Raw genomic sequence first — 23,417 nt, 5'->3', positions numbered from 1 at the left:
TAGTTAGGTTCAAACAATGCAAAAAGTAAGCACTATCCTCACAATTTTTTCAGAAGTGACTTTTGTATTACATGGTATATAAAAAAGCACAGCAATAAAGTTTTTAAGTAAACTTATATAAAGTCATAATTTAATTTGAAGGTTATATTAATATAAATCATAGGTCATAAATGCTTGCATCTTTTGCTGTTTTTTAGATCATTAAAATCCACATCCTACTCATAAGGCGAGAATCTGGACTTGCATCTGTTTTCAAAAAAGTAAAACACTCACATGAAGAGGATCTTGTTTTTCCTCTCCCTTTTTATGTATGTTGAATCATCATTCATGTGCAATTTGAACATAATACTTGCAAATTTATCATGACTTAAGAATTGTCTTGTACATCCTGCTTGTAAATATGGGTCCGTCGACCAGTAGTCACTAAATTTTGGCTATTTTGCAACACACACATGCATTTCTGCCCATATAGTTCTTTTTCAGTAGTTCTACCATTTTGTTGCAGCAATTTTTGTATCAGCATATTGGTTTATCCTTCATATAAAAGTATCACTAAAAAAGTTCAAGAAGAAATCCTTCATGTCACTTCTTTTTCGCAAACAAGCGCTTCCAGAGGCAGACTGAAATACTGGAAGCTGAGGTTGTGCACTGTGTTCCTGCCAGCTACCAGTTTTAGTTTGTGTAATAATTGTGGTCATACTTGTTGCTGCAATATTTCTTGCTCATTGCATCTCTTCATCTAGTGAAAAATCATAACAAAAAAGAAAGAAAAAAAAACCTACAAGGTGAACAACTGTTCGATAACGAGCACCTGTGATTGTTTCACTTGGTTTTAACACCTCATAGTACACAATGCCGAGCTGGTCCCACCAAATGCAGAGCATGATCTCGGAGCCGTGAATATTCGATTTGGCCATCGAAGTGGAAGCATGGCCGGCGTATCCCCAGGATTTATGATTTTTTGCGTTTAGGGTTATCGTAATGAACCCATTTTTTGTCCCTGGTCACAATGCGATGCAGAAATCCCTTCCATTTATGCCTCTGAAGCAACTATTCACAAACACTATTCAACATCTCTTGGTTTCAGCTCACACAGGGCCCAAGTTCCTTCTTTCTGAATCGTGCCCATAGCCTTGAGATGTTTTGAAATGGTTTGCTGTGTCACTCCCATTAATAATGCCACTTCTTCTTGAGTTTGAGATGAGTCTTCACTCAGCAATGTCTCCAATTCTGCATCTTCGAAAACATTCTCTCTTCCACCACTATGCCAGTCTATGATGTTAAAATCACTATTCTGGAAGTGTTGAAACCACTCGCGACACGTTCTTTCACTAATAGCATCCTTACTGTATGTACTTGACAGCATTCGATGAGACTCGGCCATTGTTTTCTTCGTATTGAAACAAAACGGTAACACCTCCAGCAAGTGATGTCAATTAGGCTCATATACTGACATTTTCAATGAACAACTTTATGATGCAGACACAAATCGACTAATGTTTGAATGAGGTTATATTGACCGAGGTCTAAGCTAACTGCCTGACATCTACAATCTGTTTCTTTTTGACCGCTACTTACCATTGTCGCCACCTCTCGGCAAACGGTGGAAGCAAAGTTGTACACCTTGTATTTATTTACTTTATGTATTCTACATACGCATGTGCAACAGAACTTAAAGTCGAAATTATGACCAGGTTAGTCACTACAACAAGTTTCTGGCCTATAATTACTGTTGTTGTCACTAGCATCAACATTGGAATCAGTTTCCCCAATTAAAGTGAACAGAACATCACTTTCTTGAAGGCCTCTAGTTATCAATTTTACTTAAGTGCTCTCAGAGAATTATGAAGTTACAGTAGTAAAGTAAAAATGTGATAAGAGATTCAAGTGCTATCATCAGATGTCCCACTCATACCTCCGATATGCTGGAAACATCAACTACTGCTGCATCTAGTGAACAAAATATGAATTACTAAGGCTATTCTACAGTTGGCAGTTGTCTCGCACGCAGGAAAACACATTTCAGTGAATGGGTTACTGTTTTCCCAAGGCAAATACATGCACACCTGTGTGGTTATGGGCATAGTGCTGAATGTGTTAAATCATCGTCATTTTTCAGTTCTAGTTTTAAATTACCAGTGTGACCCTTATGCACCTTACTGTTTTCTTTCATTTTGTGGTGGAACATTTTCATCCAGAATAACATGTTCCACTACTTCCTCACAAGCTGATGGAAGATGTTCATGTAAAGCGTCTCCACCTGATGTGGAGGAGTCACTTATGCATTGGCGTTGTGGTTTGGCAGTGTCTTGGAGATTAAAGAGCAGATGGGGAGGTGATAATGTCAAGCGTGATAAACAGTTGCAGAGAGATAGTGTAAAATGTCATTTTTTCCTAAGGTTCTGTTCAGAGTTGTTGTTGTTGTTCTGATCAACAAATTAATAAAAGATATGTTCATCTGACGTTGTAATTGTTATATACAAGCCCAAAATACAGAAGAGTTACTTAAAAAGTGCTTATGTCATTTCATAGCTTGCACAGATCAGAGCTCTCTTGCAGCCATTGACCCTCTGCAGACAGCAAAGAAGCCAATCAGCATAGATCAGAGCAAATGCATAACAGTTCTACTACATCAAGAAACTTCAGAACAGGTGAATGTATGAATATAATTAAGGTAAACATTATTGTGATGTCACCAGGGCGACAAATCATTTGTGGACATAATGACCATACTGGCAGAGTTCACCTACAGAACTTGGCTGTCACATTCCATTTTGGTTCTACAATGACTACTACTCTTAGTTCTGCTACACCCAAACATGGTGAATGGATGCACAATGTTCTAGGGCTGTGTGATAGTTGTTGACTCATTATTTGTCTGTGTTGTCACCAATGAGTTTGCAAGCTACTTCAAAAAATTAAAGTGACTCATCTGAGTATCATTTTTGTAGGAATTCTGGAGGACAAATGTGTTCACACAACTCGTGTCCAACGTGCGGAAACATAACGCCATTGGCCATCTTTGGAAGAGGCTTCAATGGCGAGCGATAATCATTTCAATTAAATAAACTTCTAGCAGAACTTAGCTGAAGATTCAGTCTCTACAATTCAATCTTCGTTATTTTGATCACTTGTTTCGTTCAAGGATTTCACAAGTGGCAAAACAAATTCATCATCACTTTCGTGCTGTTCCTATTCTGAATTATGTTCCCTTCACTTTCGTTGTCACTATTTAATCCAGCATCACTTCGTAAACTGTCCTCAGACCGTTTTAAAACAATATGCTCAAAGTCAGGGTCTGTAACATGAACAGCAGATGAAGACTTGGCTATTAGTTAGTATTCGTCTTTCATCTACTTACACCTTCCTCTACGTGAAAATATCATTGACATACCACTTTGATGTAAGTATGCTGTGGATGACAACCAGAGGAGCCCTGCTATGAAATGAAATGACACCCCAGACCATACCACCTTGTCGGGCTGTATGGCAGGTGACAGTTAGGTTGGTATACCATAGCTGTTCGGGGCATTTCCAGACACATCTTTGCTGATCATCAGGGCTCAGTTCGAAGCGAGATTCATCACTGAGGACAATTCTACTCCAGTGAATGAGATACTGGGCACAGAGGCAACTTTATAAGAAAGGCACAAATACATCGCTTAAGCAAAATATTCCGACAATCAGTACCTGATTGAGACAAGTACACAACAGAATCATCAACACAGCTAAACAATTGATTGATATAGAAAATACTAACTCTACTCCTACCTAAGACTTACAATAAAATTCGTTCTCAGTCCATAGACCATACATTGCTTGGAGTGGCGGAATGTAAATAATAGTGACGTGAAGTCATTGGTTGCTATTTAATAGTCTTAATGTGCATTGGCTTTTGTGGCAAATGATTCTTTCTGAGTTTTGCTGGCAGTCGTTTCTTTTCTTATAACAAAGTTGCAAATTCGGCTAGAATGGGATACAATACATCTCAATCTCCCTTGCACAGGTGTTCAAGCTTGTTTTCAGTTTCTGTTTTTACGGGTGACGTAACTGAGATAGTGTATGTTAACTTTTCATTCAGGCTGTTTGTTATCTTGGTATCCTGTTATCTCATCATTATTTGCTTTGTACACTTTGGTGAGTATGGTACCATGGGGAATTTTAATGTCTCTGCCCCCAAAATTATATGTGCTAACTGAAAAAGTGTACCCTTTTCTGTCATATTCATTTGGGATAAACTACGCGTCACATGCATCTGTTTATAGTCTAAAACTTCATTTCTTGTTAATGGGTCCACTAAAAAAATATCTTCTCCTAAAAATCTTTTCTTACTTCTATCCAAACGATATCCCTGGTACCGCCTGATATTTTCTCAGTTTTATTTAACTTCAATACTGTCATACATGGGTTAGTGAGTCGTTGGAACGTGACTATTTGTTCTGTACTCCATCGCATATGTATTCTGGGAACACTGCCAAAATGGTTGACATTTCCCCCAATTTGGACTTCTCGTGTTCCGAAGTTAACCATGCCTAAAAAATGGTTCAGGAATTCGTTGCCTAAAGAGGCCTCAAAATCGTGGTTATGCTTCCAAACCACTTCAAATATGAACTCCATCTATTTCCAGTTCCACACATTGCAAACCTGTTGGGTAAATTAACTTTTTTTTCTAATCCACCAAGTCTACAACATGTAGTAATGAAGCAAGCTGGGATATTTGTATTTCCTCTCTTGTTTTGCCATGTGCCTCCTTAAATTAAATTTTTTCAATTTTAACTAATTACTATTAATATACGTGAATATAACCTGCATTTTCATAAAAGAAAAAGGTTAGCCCTTAGTCTTAAAGAATATAACAGCAGCTTAGTTTTATGTATATAATTGATTTTTTAATTTATTTGTACTAATCCCAGTTAGTATCTTTTGTTACAGGGTGAAATCAGTAATTGTTTCGTAACTTAAATTCTGTTGTTGACTTATAAACAGATATAAATTCTGTTCTAATTATAAACATTTGGAAGACAAAATGCTAGTAATCTGAAAGTATCTATTTGGCTCTATCCAAAAACACGTTAGCAAAGCCAGCCCTTAATAGATTCCAAAGTAATTTAACAGTTTTGACAAAAGTATTGTTGCATAACAATATTTGTTAATTACATAATTTAAACAAATAATTCGGTCTAACTCTTGTAGTAGAAGAAACTGTTAAAAAGACGGAATCTTTCGATGTATTCATTTAATTTAAAGAGTTAAGTTTTAATTGTAATTCCTGTAAATTTAATTTTGAACAGTGTGTAGTTTCGGCACGTATTGTTGTTAGGATATATAAGGCCCTAACTTTTGATCACAAGACAGTCAGTCTACAGACGAGTTTCAGATGGGAAACCTGTGTTGGTTAGAACAGCAGCAATGCATCAACTTAACTGTGAAATAAGTGTTACATGATTAGGCTGTGTGTTGAAACAATGACAGTGACCATTCCATACGTACCTGATTATTTCAAAAGAACTGTGAATTATGTGGTTATGTTTTATACTGCTCATAGACATTCAACAGTAAACTACTGAAGCAGTATGTGGATGTTCGCCTGAAAACTATTAATGAGGCTTATCGAAAGTGCCCTGGCCATGTTAATTGTGTATATGGGGGAAGGAGGTTATGAAACGTGAAAGTAAACAAATGTGAAGTGCAAATGTGCACCTGTTGGCTACATCATTTAAAGTAGTCCATGTTTGACTTCCGCACCCCATTTTTCAGTCAGTATGTCAACACCGAAGACAATCAACAAAGAAAAGAAACAAAAAAGATGAACCGTCACAATGCCAGTTTTAATTCTTGACCACGAGTAGATTTAAGAACAAAACACTTTCTTGTGTGCCTGTATCACTGATAAAGGTAGATCATCTTCCTTTGTTTTTACTTTACAAAATTAGTTTTTGCACCCAAGTGAGTTCTTGATACTCTTACTGGATTCACTTTGCGGAAGGGGAGCAAGGTGCAGTGACAGAACTGTTCCCATAGACGGTTCCCCCATTCATATTCCCTTGTGCACCTCTGTAACCTATTTAGTTTGTTGAGCAATGCTGCAGAGACTGATAGTTTGCTTTCAAGTGTCTGATCTTTCTACATTAGGCACCTGCAGTTGGCAAAAACTAAGGAATCTCATCCTTGGTGCTTGCAACGAGTGTAGTGCACTTCGGCAATGGATGAACATGTAGGGGGCTTACCCTGGCATAGAAATGAGACTCGTACGACCTCCCTTAGCATATTCAACAAAGCACACTTTACCTTAGCACCCACCTGTGGGCTGATCGTGTGAACAAATACAGCTGCACACAGTGAGATTCAGCTTTGCTGAGTAGCACCTCATTCATTTCATTATTTTTCCCTAGTAAATACGTACAACATGACACAGCTGAATCCTCTCTGGAATTATGATGTTGGGTGGAAAGTTAGTCCCTATAATAGTTAATTCTATGCTTATCTCCTTAGCCCTTTTGAATGGACATCAAATGCCTTGGGATTTCTGGCCCTACTATGGAATTTACGTAAATGTGTACCTGTCCTTGCAATAAAGATTGATGGATCTTGCCAATACTTTGTTATGCCATATGGATAATTTCAATACGTCTGTCGTCTGTTGTATGTTGTATGAAAGTGTGGACTTTTCACCTGGCTTACCCTCAAAGATGGGAACCAGCGAACCCAACAGGATGAGATGGAATCACCCATGTGAACCTCAGGAATGAGGAAGCAAGTGTGGGCACCGTGCTGCTTCATGGGGTCGCATTTACTAATGGTTCATTTAGGCATCTTTGCACATCTTACTTTTTCATCTGGAGTTACTCAAGCCTTGCTTGCCTGTCAGGATCCATCTCCAGCTGTCCCTGTGACCTGGTGGTGGACTTTGCTTTAAACTAAACTCATCTAAACCAACTACAGATAGTACTTGCATTTCAACATCTGTCGCTTGTTCCACACCGAGAAACCACTGCCATAGAACCTGGCCACCCTTGGACGGCATATCTGCAGTTATGAGAACTTCTTTGCCTGGTACGCTGAATGTCTCTGAGGATCTTCCCTGCCCCCCACCCCGCCAAAACCTAATCCACAATCAGATTTCTCCATGTCTTCACATTCACCTAACCCTCCCATTACCCCCAAGAATCAGCTACAAAAAGCACCCTCCTCTTGGCCCAGTATCACCATGTACCGAACTGCTGGATTATGGAGAGATGTTGTATCCGTAACAGTATATCATCGTACAATCATGTTATTATGTATACTAATGTAAGACTCTCTGTTTTCTGGCTGAGAGAGTTCACTGAAATGGAATTACATTTCAGAGTCAGTAACATCATCTCAAGGCAAAGTGACGTTGCCAAAAGATGATACATGTGATGTTTTTTGAAGTGGTGAACCAAATTAACAAATTCACTCAGCTGGAAACCTGAGAGCATTACATTAATATATCACTTCATTTGAGAAACAACAATAGGCCATTCATTGATGCCTGCTAAGCCCTTCCTTTTGTGTCATTTACTCCAAAACGAATATTGACACTATTTTAAAATATTTAGCATAAGGTAAGCAAAAATATTTTGCAACATTATCACAGGGCTCATAATGATTGACATGGGTAGTTCATATACTAAAGAATGATGTAATTACATTTTTAATGAGTTATATTTCAGGAGAAAGATGCTGCTGCAATGAGATTGTATTTTCTTCATAATGAAATCTAACACCGATGGTGGTATCATAGCAAGTGCTGTGCTTTAGAGTTTCATTGTCAGGCTATAAAAATCTGTAACTTACTTGGACGAAAAAAATTTTTGGGTAATCATGGACTACAACAAGAACAGACTTCATTCAACCACATCTCATGTAATAAACATTATTTTATTTTCAGTGTCCATTAAAAAACATTCAAGCAGTAGTGGCTGTAATACTTTTCTGTTTTTGGTAATGTATAACTTCAAGTTTCAGCACTTGACACTTACAGCAAATATATTTTTCTCACAGGAAGGCTGACTCATGGCCTCAGAAACTAACCGTGCAGTTGGTGCCAAAAGAAGTGCTTGGAGTTCTTGGTGGTATTTTTCTGAAAAATTCAAATCGTCTGCACTTCCATCCAGAGAACTGTGAAGCCCTTGAATTATTGACCGGGGCTTTGAGTTCTGGATATGTAAGTTATTAGTTCTTGTTGTGTACAGTATTACATAAAAACGCATTTTTGTTAGTAGCCATTTTTATAAAAATAATTTTGGATTACTCACTTTGTAATTTGGAGTGGAAGATCCTATTCTTCCATTATGTATAGAAATATCTTTAATATATAATAGCAATCTATAAAAATAAAAAATATGTGTTACGAGGAACAACGAAAGACCTCTCATGCCTCAGGATACACAGCTATTATGATTTAGATATGCCTTGCATTATAAGCCAGCCCAAGATTTCGTGAGGTGATATTACACATTTTCCTGCATTCTTGAATTGGTTTATATTGTTATGTCAGAGCTATTAAGAGAGATGAATTCTTTTTTGAGAGACTGTAGCTGAGTTATAAGAGCACATCTTGACCGAGCAATACAGAAAAACGTTATATTATAATTAAATATTGTGGAGAGAAATAAGTGTTACTTTATGGAAAGAATAAATAAATAAATGTTCAGGCTTGACTGACAATTTTATGCTGACCTGCAGATGATACTTGGAATCGAACCTCTCTCTCTCTCTCTCTCTCTCTCTCTCTCTCTCTCTCTCTGTGTCTCTCACAAACCACACACACACACCTAGCTCATGAATGGATTTTTCCAAAGGTTAGCAAGTTTTCATTATTTTTGTTGTATGCCTGTTAACCACTCTATGCTTTTACTGTTCAGTGAGTAGTTTCCTTTACTCCTGAATTATTTACATGAAGTATTTTTACATACGTTCTTGTCAATTATTTGTTACTTACATATGACTAATGCCATACTTAACTGCACATGTGCAACACAGTTCTGTTAACCAATCAGTTACTCTAACAGTTACTGATTTAGATAAAAATAATGGAAACACTGAGGAACTGCAAGGGCACATTATCATATATTGGAGAAACCTGGTGACAATTTTACAACTGAATTTTTTATCACAGTGTTTTAACATAAGTTTAATAAGTGATTTATTTAATTCTTTGCTGTTTTCTTCCACAATTTTGTTTTCTTACTTTGCGTTATTTGTAATGTTTTTGTCATCATGTGTTACTTTCCTTCAATAATTTCTCACAATTTTTTATTTTAATTCTCTCTCTGCTTCCTTCTTTTAATTTTTTCCCATGCACTCTATTTCTACCTTTGTATCCATCTATGTCTTTCACAACTGTTTCAACTTTTACTTTATATTTAAGATAATCAGTAGCTTGTTATGAATCTCGATTGGTGTAGTTTATTAAAATAGTTCATACTATAGAGTCATTGCATGTTTCATTTTTCTGTGTTTTTGTATATTATTCTTATGCTGACCACTTTCATGGTATGACACATGGAAGGCTCAGAATAATCATTTACACAAATCTTCCTTAATTAAGTTCAAAAACTGTGCATAATGTGTTCCCTTAAAAATGCAGCAACAAATAAATCATGAGTATATGTTACTCACAGTGTCATCAACTTTATGATGTTTCAGGTGGGCTATGTCCATTTCAAGAGAGTGACGTCGACGTCAGAGTGTGACTATAAGGTTGTTGTCCTTATTTACGGGCCAGTGAGGAATGAATATGTTGGATTTTTCCCTAATGATGATCCAGCATATATCGCAGCTGCCCATAGTGCCATAAGGGAATCGAGGCCAAGCCGAGCAGCTTTGATTCAGATTCAGGTATGTTAATATTTTATCATATATTGCTGGCTGTTTAATAGAAAAAAAAGAGGGAAAATGGAATTTTATTTTTATGTCTGTCTTTACTGTTTATAGAATTTGAATTTTATAATTGAATGTGTCATTACGATATTGCAGTGCCTGTGTTGTTCTGAATTATGATGCAATGTTCTTTCGGATGTGCCTGCATGTCCAAAGGAACCCCAACAGAATAAATAGTCCTGTCATGGGAAAAGCCATGTATAACACTATTACATGGGGACTTGTGCATATAGTATACATGTCATAAATGTGCCTATTTTCCACAACATGTCATATAATGTTACCTCTTTTACAGAATTTGAGTGTGATGTATGACTGATAGATGTATAAATCAGACTATTAGTTCCTTTTCCTAAAAGATTTCTAGCTGTTAGAAAGGAACACAGTAAAAATGTAATAATACTGACTCTAGGGCCTTTCTATACAAGTTCATTAAGTGAATTGTCAAAAGGATTTACAGTTATCAGCCTGTCAAGGCAAATAAATTGTTAAGTTTCAGAAAAGTGGAAGAAGTAAATTTGGCCTACTTTTCTGCTGTTCTCTGACGTAACTTCAAAAATAAATATAACTTTTCAGGATATGGTTCTGAGGAAGACACAGGAATCTTTTACCTACTACACCTGCATACATATGCAGTTTTGATCTGGAAAGGCCATGAACTTCTAATCATCACTGTGTGCTAAAAGAAGTTTGTCCAGGGGGGACTTCTATGTTTGCACTTTGTATAACCAACAAATTAAATATGAATATAATAGAGGGAAACATTGCACGTGGGAAAAATATATCTAAAAACAAAGATGATGAGACTTACCAAACAAAAGGGCTGGCAGGTCGATAGACACACAAACAAACACAAACATACACACAAAATTCAAGCTTTCGCAACAAATGGTTGCTTCGTCAGGAAAGAGGGAAGGAGAGGGAAAGACGAAAGGATGTGGGTTTTAAGGTAGAGGGTAAGGAGCCATTCCAATCCCGGGAGCAGAAAGACTTACCTTAGGGGGAAAAAAGGACAGGTATACACTCGCGCACACACACACATATCCATCCGCACATACACAGACACAAGCAGACATTTGTAAAGGCAAAGAGTTTGGGCAGAGATGTCAGTCGAGGCGGAAGTACAGAGGCAAAGATGTTGTTGAAAGACAGGTGAGGTATGAGCGGCGGCAAATTGAAATTAGAAATTAGCGGAGATTGAGGCCTGGCGGATAGCGAGAAGAGACGATATGCTGAAGGGCAAGATCCCATCTCCGGAGTTCTGACAGGTTGGTGTTAGTGGGAAGTATCCAGATAACCCGGACGGTGTAACACTGTGCCAAGATGTGCTGGCCGTGCACCAAGGCACATTTAGCCACAGGGTGATCCTCATTACCAACAAACACTGTCTGCCTGTGTCCATTCATGCGAATGGACAGTTTGTTGCTGGTCATTCCCACATAGAAGGCTTCACAGTGTAGGCAGGGCAGTTGGTAAATCACGTGGGTGCTTTCACACGTGGCTCTGCCTTTGATCGTGTATGCCTTCCGGGTTACAGGACTGGAGTAAGTGGTGGTGGGAGGGTGCATGGGACAGGTTTTACACCGGGGGCGGTTACAAGGGTAGGAGCCAGAGGGTAGGGAAGGTGGTTTGGGGATTTCATAGGGATGAACTAAGAGGTTACGAAGGTTAGGTGGACGGCGGAAAGACACTCTTAGTGGAGTGGGGAGTTTTTCATGAAGGATGGATCTCATTTCAGGGCAGGATTTGAGGAAGTCGTATCCCTGCTGGAGAGCCACATTCAGAATCTGATCCAGTCCCGGAAAGTATCCTGTCACAAGTGGGGCACTTTTGGGGTTCTTCTGTGGGAGGTTCAGGGTTTGAGGAGATGAGGAAGTGGCTCTGGTTATTTGCTTCTGTACCAGGTCGGGAGGGTAGTTGCCGGATGCGAAAGCTGTTTTCAGGTTGTTGGTGTAATGGTTCAAGGATTCCGGACTGGAGCAGATTCGTTTGCCACGAAGACCTAGGCTGTTCTTTACAAATGTCTCCTTGTGTCTATGTATGTGCGGATGGATATGTGTGTGTGTGCGAGTGTGTATACCTGTCCTTTTTTCCCCCTAAGGTAAGTCTTTCCGCTCCCGGGATTGGAATGATTCCTTACCCTCTCCTTTAAAACCCACATCCTTTCGTCTTTCCCTCTCCTTCCCTCTTTCCTGACGAAGCAACCGTTTGTTGCGAAAGCTTGAATTTTGTGTGTATGTTTGTGTTTGTTTGTGTTTCTTGTGTCTATCGACCTGCCAGCGCTTTTGTTTGGTAAGTCTCATCATCTTTGTTTTTAGATATATTTTTCCCACGTGGAATGTTTCCCTCTATTATATTCATATCAGTACTATTAACATACGTTAATATAATCTGCATTTGCATAAAAGAGAAAGGTTGGCCCTCAACTTTAAAGTATATAACACCAGATCTAATTTTGTGCTTAGTTTTATGTATGTAATTGATTTTCTAATTTATTGGGAGTATGCTTATGTAGTATCATTTCTTATAGGATGTAATCAGTAATTGTTTTGTAATTGAAATTCTATTGTTGACTTATAAACAAATTCAAATTTGGTACTAATTATAAACGTTTGGAAGACAACATACTAGTAATCTTAAAGTATCTATTTGGCTCTATTCGAAAACTTGTTAGCAAAGCCAATGCTTAATTAATTCCTAAGTAATTAACAGTTTTGTCAGAAGTATTGTTTGTGTAACCATATTTGTTAATTTCACAATTTAAACAAATAATTCAGCCTAACTCTTGTAGTAGAAGAAACCGTTAAAAAGACAGAATTTTTCGATGTATTCAGTTAATTTAAGGAGATAAGTTTTAATGGTAATTTCTGTAAATTAAACTTTGAACAATGTGTAGTTTCAGCACCTATTATTGTGAGGATATATAATGGCCCAATTTTCAGTCACGAGACAGTCAGTCCATGGCTGAGTTTCGGATGAGGAACCTATATTGGTTAGAATGACAACAATGCATCAACTTAACAGTGAAATAAGTGTTCCACCAATAGGCCGTGTGTTAAACCAATGACAGTGTCTGCTCCATACGCACCTTTCTATTCTCCAAGAACAGTGAACTTTGTGGTAAGGTTGTACAGGTCATAGATATTCAACAGTAAACTATAGTAGCAGTATGAGGATGTTCGCCTGCACCATATTAATGAGGCTTATCAAAAGTTAAACAATAGTGCACTGGCCATATCACTGTGTAATATTGGGGGGCTGTGAATAATGAAAGTAAAAGACTGTGAAACACAACTGTGCATCTGTTGGCTAGATCATTTACAGTAGACAGTAGTTATACTTCCACAACCCATTTTTCAGCCAGTACGTCGACACCGAGAACAACAAACAAAGAGATAAAGAAAGCAGGCGAGCCTCATTACAAGACACAAACAGGTACATACGGGTAAATTCATCACTCACTCAGTGACTTCATTTCATGTGAACACCAATGAGGAAGAGATGTTTCAGAGATGGAGACTAGTTGGAACTAACTAACTCAGAGACATCCACTGCTGCACAGTGTTTGGGATAACATATTACTTTGGTAAAGTGATATCTTGCTCATCACATGTAGTAGCAACAAATGATGATTGCCACCATAAAAATATTCTGTATTTTAAATAGTGGGAGTTTTATTTCATTTGTACATAGAATGTGGTACAGATGGACACATTGTTTCTGCAAGGTGGGACGGTGATTGCTGCCTTATTGTGCTTAGGGGTATTTGCTGTTTTGGGCAGTTTATTTCATACCCAGTCGTCCCAGCTTAGAGATGTGCCATGAGTACCGTAACAATTGACATCTCATCACAGGACAAAAGAACTGCCATTAAGACTTGAGAGATCAGTCATTCATGTCAAGTCAAAGAGAGTACATGTAGTAGCTTGAATTGTTAAGAAGTGTTTATCCCGACTGCAAATGTAGAATCAGTTTATGAAGGTTTCTGAAAAAAAGGTTATCATCATTTAGTAAAGCTTTAGTTTTATGAACATTTCCCAGTTTCCAGAGCAGAAGTGGTTGTAAAGGAGATGGAATCTGCTTATGAAGTTTTGCTGCAAGGCTAGACCAAGAAACAGCAGCACAGTAATAAAAACTGATGGTGATGGTAAACTTTTAGCCTGAAATTTACTTGTTACATTCGAGACATGTCACTCTGTTGCCCTAAGTGATGGAACAAGACTGCTTCTGAGCTGGAGAAACAACTAAGTTTGATAGATAACAATAAATAAATTTGATTTAAGAAAGAAGTAATAAGAAGAACAATTTTAGTGAAATATATTGCTGTTATCCTTAGCAATGGGACAGTGCAGAAGTCGTTACTAGGACTATACTGAAAAGTCATTAAGAGGAATTGCATAGTCAGTGAGCCATCATTGATTTCATTGTCTATAGTTATAGTGAAGAAGATTTATTCAGTCCACTAGTCAGAAGATCATTGGCTGTGGGGAAGTGCTACAATTGTTTCATCAGTTCATAATGACAGCCTAACAGCCAATGGTGAGTATGTCTGCAGCTCATCAACCTACAACATCTGATCCAGCAATGCATCTGTCTGCTGTGACACAGTTTGCCCAGCTCTGTGTGCCAGCCTCTAGTCAACTTCACATTGCAGTGAGCTACACCTGCTGTATATTGTGAGCTGTGTTAAGTCCGTGTTGATTTGTTGCTGATTGTAGTAGTTTTGTGCATTGTTAGCAGTCAGAAGTGAATTTGTTTACTGAAGTTTCTCCTTTTGGGTTTGGGTACAGGGAAGTTGTCAAAGTTCTGTGACATTTGGGGGTAGACTAATTATAAGACTGGCTCCCCCAAGGCTGTCAGTAGTTCTGATGGAATGTTATCTACTCCTGGGGCCTTGTTTCGACTCAGGTCTTTCAGTGCTCTGTTAAACTCTTCACGCAGTATCATATCTCCCATTTCATCTTTATCTACATCCTCTTCCATTTCCATAATATTGTCCTCAAGTACATCGCCCTTGTATAGACCCTCTATATATTCCTTCCACCTTTCTGCTTTCCCTTCTTTGCTTAGAACTGGGTTTCCATCTGAGCTCTTGATATTCATACAAGTGATTCGATTTTCTCCAAACGTCTCTTTAATTTTCCTGTAGGCAGTATCTATCTTACCCCTATGAGATAAGCCTCTACATCCTTACATTTGTCCTCTAGCCATCCCTGCTTAGCCATTTTGCACTTCCTGTCAATCTCATTTTTGAGACGTTTGTATTCCTTTTTGCCTGCTTCATTTACTTCATTTTTATATTTTCTCCTTTCATCAATCAGATTCAATATTTCTTCTGTTTCCCAAGGATTTCTACTAGCCCTCGTCTTTTTACCTACTTGATCCTCTGCTGCCTTCACTACTTCATCCCTCAAAGCTACCCATTCTTCTTCTACTGTATTTCTTTCCCCCATTCCTGTCAATTGTTTCCTTATGCTCTCCCTGAAACTCTGTACAACCTCTGGTTTAGTCAGTTTATCCAGGTCCCATCTCCTTAAATTCCCACCTTTTTGCAGTTTCTTCAGTTTTAATCTACAGTTCATAACCAATAGATAGTGGTCAGAGTCCACATCTGCCCCTGGAAAGGTCTCACAATTTAAAATCTGGTTCCTAAATCTCTGTCTTACCATTATATAATCTATCTGAAACCTTTTAGTATCTCCAGGCTTCTTCCATGTATACAACCTTCTTTTATGATTCTTGAATCAAGTGTTAGCTATGATTAAGTTGTGCTCTGTGCAAAATTCTACGAGGCGGCTTCCTCTTTCGTTTCTTACCCTCAATCCATATTCACCTACTAAGTTTCCTTCTCTCCCTTTTCCTACTGTTGAATTCCAGTCACCCATGACTATTAAATTTTTGTCTCCCTTCACTATCTGAATAATTTCTTTTATTTCATCATACATTTCTTCCATTTCTTCGTCATCTGCAGAGCTAGTTGGCATATAAACTTGTACTACTGTAGTAGGCGTGGGCTTCGTGTCTATCGTGGCCACAATAATGCGTTCACTATGCTGTTTGTAGTTACTTACCCGCATTCCTATTTTTTTTTATTCATTATTAAACGTACTCCTGCATTACCCCTATTTGGCTTTGTATTTATACCCTGTATTCGCCTGACCAAAAGTCTTGTTCCTCCTGCCACCGAACTTCACTAATTCCCACTGTATCTAAATTTAATCTATCCATTTCCCTTTTTAAATTTTCTAACCTACCTGCCCGATTAAGGAATCTTACATTCCACGCTCCGATCTGTAGAATGCCAGTTTTCTTTCTCCTGATAACGACGTCCTCTTGAGTAGTCCCCGCCCGGAGATCCGAATGGTGGACTATTTTACCTCCAGAATATTTTACCCAAGAGGATGCCATCATCATTAACCATACAGTAAAGCTGCATGCCCTCGGGAAAAATTACGGCTGTAGTTTCCTCTCGCTTTCAATCATTCGCAGTACCAGCACAGCAAGGCCGTTCTGGCTAGTGTTACAAGGTCAGATCAGTCAATCATCCAGACTGTTGCCCCTGCAACTACTGAAAAGGCTGCTGCCCCTCTTCAGGAACCACGCGTTTGTCTGACCTCTCAACAGATCAAACAGATACCCCTCCGTTGTGGTTGCACCTACGGTACGGCTATCTGTATTGCTGAGGCACGCAAGCCTCCCCACCAACGGCAAGGTCCATGGTTCATTGGGGGGGGGGGGGGGGGGGGTGTGTGTGTGTAACATCTATTAGCTCATTATAATTTTGTATTGTCGAAGCAAACTGTAATGGAGGTCCACATCCCCCAGTATGTTTGTTGTATTCCTGTATCATTTATCCCTTCCCTCATTTCTCTCTTCCAATTGTACCTTTCAGCTGTACACTTCATCTACATCTACATAGATGCTCCGCAACCCACCGTAAAGGGCATAGCAGAGGGTACCCTGTATCACTACTAGTCATTTCCTTTCTTGTTCCACTCACAAACAGAGAGAGTGAAAAATGACTACCTTGATGCCTTTGTATGAGCCGTAATTTCTTGAATCTTAACTTCATGGTCTGTACGCGCAATGTATATTGGAGGCAGTAGAATCATTTGGAAGTCACACAACGGGAAATCCAGAATGGAATGTAACAATATTGTGAAAAGGAAAGTTGCTACTCACCATATAGAGCGGAGATGCTGAGTCGCAGATAGGGACATCAAAAAGACCGTCACAAATAATAGCTTTCGCAAACACACACATACACACTGATGCAAACACAGCTCACACACACATGACTGCAGTCTCAAGCAACTGAGGCTACACTGCAAGCAGCAGCACTGGTGCATGATGAGAGTGGTGACTGTGTGAGGGTAAGGAAGAGGCTGGGGTGGGGAGGGGGAGGTATAGTAGGGCAGGCGTGGCAGACAGTGACATGCTGTTGGGAGCACGGAGGGACAAGGGAGAAAGAGGGTAGGGCAGCTATGTGCAGTAACAAGGTTAGACGGAGAGAGCAGAGTGGTGGGGAGGGGGATATTGGAAAAGGAGAGAAGTAAAAAGACTGGGTGCCTTGGTGGAATGAGGCTGTGTAGTGCTGGAATGGGAACAGAGAAGAGACTGGATGGAAGAGGGCAATGACTAACAAAGGTTGAGGCCAGGAGGATTACAGGAACATAGGATATATTGCAGGGAAAGTTCCCACCTGCACAATTCAGGAAAGCTGGGGTTGGTGGGAAGGATCCATATGATACAGGCTGTGAAGCAGTTATTGAAATGAAGGGTGTCGTGTTTGGCAGCGTGCTCAGCAACAGGGTGGTCCACTTGTTTCTTGGCCACAGTTTCTCAGTGGCCATTCATGTGGACAGACAGATTGTTAGTTGTCATGCCCACATAGAATGCAGTGCAGTGCTTGCAGCTTGCAGTGCAGTGTTTGCAGCTTAGCTTGTAGATCATGTGACTGGTTTCACAGGAAGCCCAGCCTTTGATGGGATAGGTGGTATTTGTGAGCGGACTGGAGTAGGTGGTGGTGGGAGGATGTTTAGGACAGGTCTTGCATCTAGGTTTATTACAGGTGTACGAGCCATGAGGTAAGGTGCTGGGAGCACGGGTTGTATAGGAATGCACAAGTATATTGTGAAGGTTTGGTGGATGGTGGAATACGACTGTGGGAGGGTTGGGAAGGATACTTGGCAGGACATTTCTCATTTCAGGGCACAACAAGAGGTTACCGAAACCCTGGTGGAGAATGTAATTCCGTCTCTCCAGTCCTGGGTGGTACTTAGTTACAAGGGGAATGCTTCTCTGTGGCTGGACGTGGGACTTTGTGCGATGGTGGAGTATTGGAAAGATAAGGCACGGGAGATTTGTTTTTGTACAACGTTGGAAGGATAATTACGGTTTGTGAATGCTTCAGTGAGACCTTCAGTATATTTTGAGAGGGACTGCTCATCACCGCAGATGCAATGACTACAGGTGGCTAGGCTGTGTGGCAAAATGGAGACATTGTTGGTGGTTAGTAGGTTTGATATGGACTGAGGTACTGATGTAGCCATCTGTTGAGGTGGAGGTCAACATTTAGGAAGGTGGCTTTTTGGGTTGAGTGGGACCGTTGAAGCAAATGGAAAAGAAGCTGTTGAGGTTCTGAAGGAATGTTCTCACCATCGATCCAAATCACAAAGATGACATCAGTGAATGTGAAACAGGTGAGGGATTTAGGATTCTGGGTGTTTAGGAAGGATTCCTCTTGATGGCCCATGAATAGGTTGGCATAGGATGGTGCCATGCAGGTGCCCATAGCCATACAATGGATTTGTTTGTAGGTAACGCCTTCAAAGGAGAAGTAATTGTGGATGAGGATATAGTCGGTTATGGCGACTACGAAGGAGGTAGTTGGTTTGGAATCTGTTGGGTGTTGGGAAAGGTAGTGTTCAATAGTGGTAAGGCCATGGGCTTTAGGGATGTTAGTGTAAAGGGAGGTGGCATCAATAGTGATGAGCAGGACACAATGTGGTAAAGAGACAGTAACTATGGAGAGTCGGTGGAGGAAATGGTTGGTATCTTTTATATAGGAGGGTATGTTCCGGGTAATAGGTTGAAGGTGTTGGTCCATGAGAGCAGAGATTCTCTCAGTGGGGGCACAGTAACCAGCCACAATGGGATGGCGTCCTGGGTGGTTGGGTTTATGGACTTCAGTAAATATGCAGAAGGTTGGAGTACAAGGAGTGTTAGGAGTGAGCAGAGAGATGGGCTCCAGGGAGAGGTTTTGGCATGGGCATAAGGATTTGAAGAGTGACTAGAAATCCTGGTAGATTTCTGGAATGGGGTCACTGTGACCAGGTTTGTAGGTGGATGTATTCTAACATTTCCGACTTAAAGTATGAGTGTGAATCGGGGTTATTTTGGTTTATTCCCCCAAACCACCTTCCACTTCTTTACGAGGTGACTTACTTGGAATTTGCAGCCACTCTTCTTTACTGGATAGCCGGCTGCTGTAAACCCTCTTGACTTCTTCTCTGTTGAATAATGCTAGCTACAGGAATTTTTAGACTCATTCTACTTATGAAATAAGTAGAGGTAAAAACTTGCTTTTCATCAATTAACAATGTATTTGACTTTCATAAACAATGAAACTCTCAACAAAATATATAACTTCTGGTAAGTCCCTCATACAGTCGAACATCAGAAACAAATTAAATTATAGTTAAAAGAAAATTGTCTTTGATACCATAACTTTTCTTAATATAAATCAGAAAATAAGTCTTGCCTATAGCAAGGTTACGTCAAGAGTTTTCAAGAGTTCTTTTTCAACTCTCTTTGATTTTAATAACAATAGTCAATGACCCAATAATCAGAGCTGCATATAGACTCCGTGGTTGTTCCTTACACACTCACTAAAACATCTATGGCTTGCCCAACAGATACTTGTTGGTGCCATTCATCCACCGCGTCTACTTTCTTCCCGCGACTGATTTTAAGCCTGCACGCATTAACATGTGATGCGCAGTATGTAGGATGCTACCATCCCACACTTATATCCAGAATATTGTGTGTTCAAGGGGATAGAAGACTGAGTGGTTCTGGAATTCACACAGAAATTATCGAATCACTATAAATCCCCCCCCTTCAGATCGAACACGCAATATTTTATACATAATCATTATGCAAACAATATCTCTCACAATAACATTTCATATCTTAACAGTATACATTTCTTACATATGTTTGTATACATATCTGTCCTTTCAATAACAATTCTCTGTCCTTTCTTGAACAATCTTTTGCTTATTGTTTCTCTACTCTTTTCTTATGTTACTTAGTTATTAAGACATGAGCATTTACTCATGGTTTTAGTCAGCTTTACTAATATTTAGGAATTGTGAGGACTCTTCCCCCCCCCCCCCCTCCCCCCCCATAAACTTCAGGTGTTTATGACACATGAGTAATCTATTTTCTGTTCTTATCTTTTGTACTACCTTTTTCCTAGTATGTACTATTTTCGCTATTTGTAGCTTGGAGGAACTCTGGATGAAATGAAAGTGTTCTTTTGACACTCATTTATTTCCACGAAACATAATAATGCTAGTCGTTCATAGAATTCACACTTCCCAGAATAATCGCTATAAGATTTGTGGCTTTTGTCACGATACTGTCCCCTTCTCCTAGGATCAGCACCTATTCCTTGATTGTTGGTTGACCTTATGAGAGCACTTCCTCTTTCCATTCTGGGAGGTATGCCCCTTATAAAACATCCCTATTTTTTAGGCCACAGATCGTCCTACCTCCACGTAGGTACGCCTGCCCTTTATACTTAGTGAATGAATGCCGGGTACGCCCCCTTATCCTTTCTGAGTAGGCCTCATGATTCATTACCCTAGTATACATTTCTATGTATACCATAATTAAGTATCTTCTGGTAAAGATAGGTTTATATCTTAAACTTCACATTCATTCTTTGATATATCATTTACTCCATAGAGTCCTCCTCTACTTATCAACTTCTATATTTTCAATAGATACTATATCTACATGTACTATTTACATCTCACTATCCTTCAGTTCATCAGAGTATTTATTACACTGACATTTCTTAATTATAAACATGACTAATTCCTCTCCTACTTTCATTTTCTTTCTTTGCTCATGCCTCTTTCTTATTTATCAATTCCTGATTACTACTTTATAGTTGTTCATTATGTAGCATTTTTGTTCCATAAACTTACATGCTTTTGTCTCTTTTTGCACATGAATCCATTGTGCCTATTCTAATCTCTGTTTAGAACTGTCATTGTTCTTTATGTGCACTACTTCTTATGTACATTTGATGTAGAACCGTCATAGCTTCCTATATATGGGCACATATTTCCATATGTACATTTCCTCTACAACACCTGGCTGTTCTCACATGGTGACAGGCTTTGTCTTATGTAATTTAATGTTTGTGTAGAAGTGTATATTTGTGTATATGTGGATGTGTGTTCGTGTAGTCTGATTTTTTTGCCTTCTTATCTAAAGATAAGATTTAGGTTCCTAGTAAACACAGAAATAAGGAAGGACTTCAGCGATAGAAGTTTATGAGTATGAAAAGAGGGGAAAAAATAGACAGGTCCTCAAATGAGAAGTAAGAAAATAAAAAAATAGATGTGGATGCTAGGATTGACAAAGAGAAAGAAGGTAGCCCCAAAAATAGGAAACCCTTTCAACCCCCCTTCCATAGGATCCCTACCCCTCAGGTACTTAAGGGGCTCCGGAAAGGCTCAAAATCATGAAAAGTTCAATTTTTACTTTTTTGCGTTTTCTGAATCTTTTAATAGATATATAATTTATTCAATTCCGAAGACTACAACTATTTTTAAATTTTTTTTGAAATGTGTTCTACATGGGCGTGACCCACTGTGGCGCTGTTAAACTGCTGTCAAATGGTGTTATTATTAACGTCCGTGTTCATCAGGTACATTTTAGTGATGTGAGATAAAGTATGTGTTGTGGCTAACCTGTGATGGTTCAATATATATCGCTGGTGTGATTGTCGATTGTTTCATGTTTATTTACTCTGTCGTTATCTCGAAAATATTCGTAATTAATTCTGTTTCTTGATTCTCTGTTTTGTTGAAGTATAATAATGAGTAAAAGTAAAGTTATTAGAAATCCTCTGAAGGCTTTTAAGAAAAGGAGAAATGTTGGAAAGCCAAAGGTATGTGTTATTATTGTAAACAATAAAGACGATAACTAAGAAAGTATTGCCCATATGTAACGACGCAGAACGCCTTCGGGCTGCAGACAGGGCTGTAAGGAGTCTAGAAATACAAGCAAGAGTAAACAGGAGGAGGAACAAGAGGAAGCTGGAGGAGGAGTTTGCAGAGGATGAAGATAATCCATCCTATGGACCTGGAATGCACTAAAAAGTTAATCCAATCTTTGTCGCTCGATTCCCAAAACTTTTATTTTCTCATACTAATTACATGTTTTCTAAGGATCTTCCAAACATATTTGTTTCAAACTTTCAGTAAATGTTACACAGTACCTTCTGCATAATTTAACACAGCCTTTTTCCAAAAAACTTTATATTTTTGAATATATAAATAAAAAATTGCAAAAAAATGTTGTGAATTTTCATTACAATTGGAAAAAAATCATCTTTAATAACTGAACTAAAATTTTGTAAAATCCCTGTGTTAAGTTGTAGCCCATATTCCAATAAATAATCTGTAAAAAGTTCAACTTCCTACCTCAAATACTTTGTGAGGAAAGATGTAATTTATAAGCGTTATTTTAACATTGCAAGTATAGGGCGTTCCTTAGCCCCTTAAGTGAGACACCGGAGGAGGCCTAGTGTTAAATCATCCCCTGCAGAACGGATATGTCCACTTTCACCCTTTGAAGTCCCCGAAGGAAATCCTAGCAACACTATGGAAATGGCAAATGATGAAAAATCAGGCACACTTGTTTGTGAGGTTTGTTTGAAAGGTGTGATGTGTGTTTTGTGTTAGTCATGACTTATCTGTACTTGTAAATCATGCTTTTAGCTACAATACCCACCTCTTTCAAAATTTATAAACCCTCCCATCTATATGACATCTCATAAAAGATATAAAACACTCCATGCAAAATAGAAAATCTATACACTACAGTATAACAGTGCTTACAGCTTGTCACATTATATTATATATTCCACAAATATAAGACTCTATTCAGTTTATTTTGTCTAGATATAACTTTTTTTCTGTGATTCTCTTAAGTTGGTCTCTATTTTATACTCATATCTGATTTTCTAAGCAATAAGATTACAGGATATTTCTAGATTTTAAAGGAATTCAGTGCAGGAAAACTATTTTGGAAGAAACACCGAAGACAACTTGGGATCCAGCGGTCGTTACTCCGCCCGTTAACTCAGAATGTTAACGTCCCTGGGGATATACAATTTTACGTCCTTTACATCGTATTTCCCCTTCTCTAATCCAGTTGTGGGATCTACTAAAAATAATGTCTTAGGATGAATCACCATTTGTACCCAG

The 23,417-nt window shown here is 38.8% G+C and overlaps 1 protein-coding gene across 10 annotated transcripts in view; it reads left to right on the top strand.

Moving 5' to 3' along the window:
• The window catches only part of LOC126095226 (protein PTOV1 homolog), a 316,247-nt gene that overhangs the window by 204,448 nt on the left and 88,382 nt on the right, over nt 1-23,417 (top strand). For all 10 annotated transcript variants that reach the window (XR_007521937.1, XR_007521939.1, XR_007521940.1 and 7 more), the window contains 2 exons: nt 8,026-8,188; nt 9,673-9,864. Coding sequence is in view for 1 of the 10 variants with exons in the window: in XM_049909968.1 (XP_049765925.1) it covers nt 8,026-8,188; nt 9,673-9,864 (355 nt within the window). In the remaining 9 variants the exon portion in view is untranslated. The remainder of the gene's footprint in view (nt 1-8,025; nt 8,189-9,672; nt 9,865-23,417) is intronic.

The sequence above is a fragment of the Schistocerca cancellata genome, chromosome 8, assembly GCF_023864275.1.
Source record: "Schistocerca cancellata isolate TAMUIC-IGC-003103 chromosome 8, iqSchCanc2.1, whole genome shotgun sequence".
NCBI lineage: Eukaryota > Metazoa > Arthropoda > Insecta > Orthoptera > Acrididae > Schistocerca > Schistocerca cancellata.
This window is presented reverse-complemented; position numbering and strand designations above follow the sequence as displayed.